We start from the raw sequence: 2,725 nt of genomic DNA, 5'->3' as shown, positions 1-2,725 counted from the left end.
CCTCCAAACACTCCCTTAATATATCTAGCATAATAAATTCTACTGATGTTTCAGATACACCTATGGATCATGAAAACACATTCGGTTTAACCTCCAAACACTCCCTTAATATATCTAGCATAATAAATTCTACTTATGTTTCAGATACACCTATGGATCATGAAAACACATTCGGTTTAACCTCCAAACACTCCCTTAATATATCTAGCATAATAAATTCTACTTATGTTTCAGATACACCTATGGATCATGAAAACACATTCGGTTTAACCTCCATACACTCCCTTAATATATCTAGCATAATAAATTCTACTTATGTTTCAGATACACCTATGGATCATGAAAACACATTCGGTTTAACCTCCATACACTCCCTTAATATATCTAGCATAATAAATTCTACTGATGTTTCAGATACACCTATGGATCATGAAAACACATTCGGTTTAACCTCCAAACACTCCCTTAATATATCTAGCATAATAAATTCTACTGATGTTTCAGATACACCTATGGATCATGAAAACACATTCGGTTTAACCTCCAAACACTCCCTTAATATATCTAGCATAATAAATTCTACTGATGTTTCAGATACACCTATGGATCATGAAAACACATTCGGTTTAACCTCCATACACTCCCTTAATATATCTAGCATAATAAATTCTACTGATGTTTCAGATACACCTATGGATCATGAAAACACATTCGGTTTAACCTCCAAACACTCCCTTAATATATCTAGCATAATAAATTCTACTTATGTTTCAGATACACCTATGGATCATGAAAACACATTCGGTTTAACCTCCATACACTCCCTTAATATATCTAGCATAATAAATTCTACTGATGTTTCAGATACACCTATGGATCATGAAAACACATTCGGTTTAACCTCCAAACACTCCCTTAATATATCTAGCATAATAAATTCTACTTATGTTTCAGATACACCTATGGATCATGAAAACACATTCGGTTTAACCTCCAAACACTCCCTTAATATATCTAGCATAATAAATTCTACTGATGTTTCAGATACACCTATGGATCATGAAAACACATTCGGTTTAACCTCCATACACTCCCTTAATATATCTAGCATAATAAATTCTACTGATGTTTCAGATACACCTATGGATCATGAAAACACATTCATGGATCATGGGAAGTATTCGTGGATGAAGTTGTCTTATACATTCGACTAAACACCGCTGAACCTCTAAACTTCGACAGTTTCTTTACATGATCAACGTCAAGCATGACAGATAAGGACGAGACTATCAACACCCCTCCTATGAGTGGGAACATTTTTTGGGACCTCTTGAACCTAACCGACAATTACTCCGAAACGGAACTGTTTAGCAGCTTTGACCAGATGAAAGATTACTCCAATTTTCTCACTGATTTGGAGAAAGACCTATACCGCCACAACGAACCGTTCACCATTGTACTCATAATATTCTTCAGCATCACCTTCCTGTTTGGCATTCTGGGAAATATGTTCGTCATCCTTGTCGTTGCCAAGCACCGGAGCATGCGCACACTCACCAATGTATTCTTCCTCAATCTGACAATCGGTGACCTTCTTGTTGTGTGCATCTGCATCCCCATCACCCTCGGCAACTACGTCTACAGGGACTGGGTGTACGGCGAGGTGTTCTGCAAGGTCACCACCTTCCTACAAGGGACTGCTGTGGGAGTCAGTGTTCTAAGTATGCTGTTTATCAGTATCAACAGATACTTTGCCATCCATATGCCTCTGCGAGCTAAAATGTTATTCACCCGAGGAAAAGTCATCCTGATGCTCGTGTCTGTGTGGATTTTGTCCTTCGGTGCGGTGTCGCCATTGCTGTTTGTCAATGTGATAACGACGTGGGGAATACCAGGACTATTTGAATCCAGGGTCTGTGAAGAGAAATGGAATCAAATCGAAGACAAACAGTTCTACAATCTGTTCATGTTTATAATACAGTTCTTACTACCCCTGGCTGTCATGTGCGGAACATATATCAAAATATCACTTACCCTTTGGAAGGAGGATGTGACGCTCTTTGACAGCGCATCTTCCGGTAAGGCTCAAGCAGACAGGATATTGCGTCAGAGGCGGAGGACGGTCAGGAACTTGATGTTTCTTGTCACGCTCTTTGGCCTCTCTTGGCTTCCATACTATATTGTCAACATTTGGCTGGACTTCAATGTGGAATCTAAACATGCTACCTTCGTGCTCAATTACATATATCCAGTGGTGCAATTACTTGGTATTTCCAACTCGACTCTCAACCCTTTGTGTTACTGTTTTCTGAGTAGGGGCTTCAGACGGGCCATGGCCAGTATGTGCTTTGTGAAGAAGACAAGGACATCACAGGGAACGACAATGATAGTTCGTTATAAAATACCCCTCAGTGATGACAGTGGCTTTGAAAGTGTGGAGACAGTATTGTCCTAGACCCCGCGACACGGTTGGAACATTTCGGCGTTCAACAACACACAGCAAACAGTACTGACATAGATATTAGACTCACAGTTACTTTACCACTACGGGGAAGAAATCACACTTTAAGTGAGGTCACATTAAATGCGAGGTTTCATTAATTCGCCTTTGCAGTAGGGCTGTTTTCATGTTGGATTAACTTACGTGATTTCATGGCCAGACTCGCGACTTTGATGCGTGGCCTTGTATCTACTGAAGGTAGATGCTGATCGTGTTAGTCACCGT

General features: G+C 39.8%; 1 protein-coding gene across 1 annotated transcript; it reads left to right on the top strand.

Annotated features, from left to right (window-relative positions):
* The first annotated feature begins 1,267 nt into the window (after positions 1-1,267).
* On the top strand, positions 1,268-2,455 carry LOC137258041 (QRFP-like peptide receptor). The gene has a single exon (XM_067795625.1). The coding sequence runs from the start codon at positions 1,268-1,270 to the stop codon at positions 2,453-2,455; it is 1,188 nt and encodes a 395-aa protein (XP_067651726.1).
* The last annotated feature ends 270 nt before the right edge of the window (positions 2,456-2,725 follow it).

The sequence above is a fragment of the Haliotis asinina genome, chromosome 1 (genome assembly GCF_037392515.1).
Source record: "Haliotis asinina isolate JCU_RB_2024 chromosome 1, JCU_Hal_asi_v2, whole genome shotgun sequence".
Classification (NCBI taxonomy): Eukaryota; Metazoa; Mollusca; class Gastropoda; order Lepetellida; family Haliotidae; genus Haliotis; species Haliotis asinina.
Note: the sequence above shows the minus strand (reverse complement) of the source record. Positions and strands in the feature narration are given on the sequence as shown.

Excerpts from the sequence above, each read along its gene's own strand:
- LOC137258041 (XM_067795625.1), top strand. The coding sequence starts at position 1,268 with ATGACAGATAAGGACGAGACTATCAACACCCCTCCTATGAGTGGGAAC.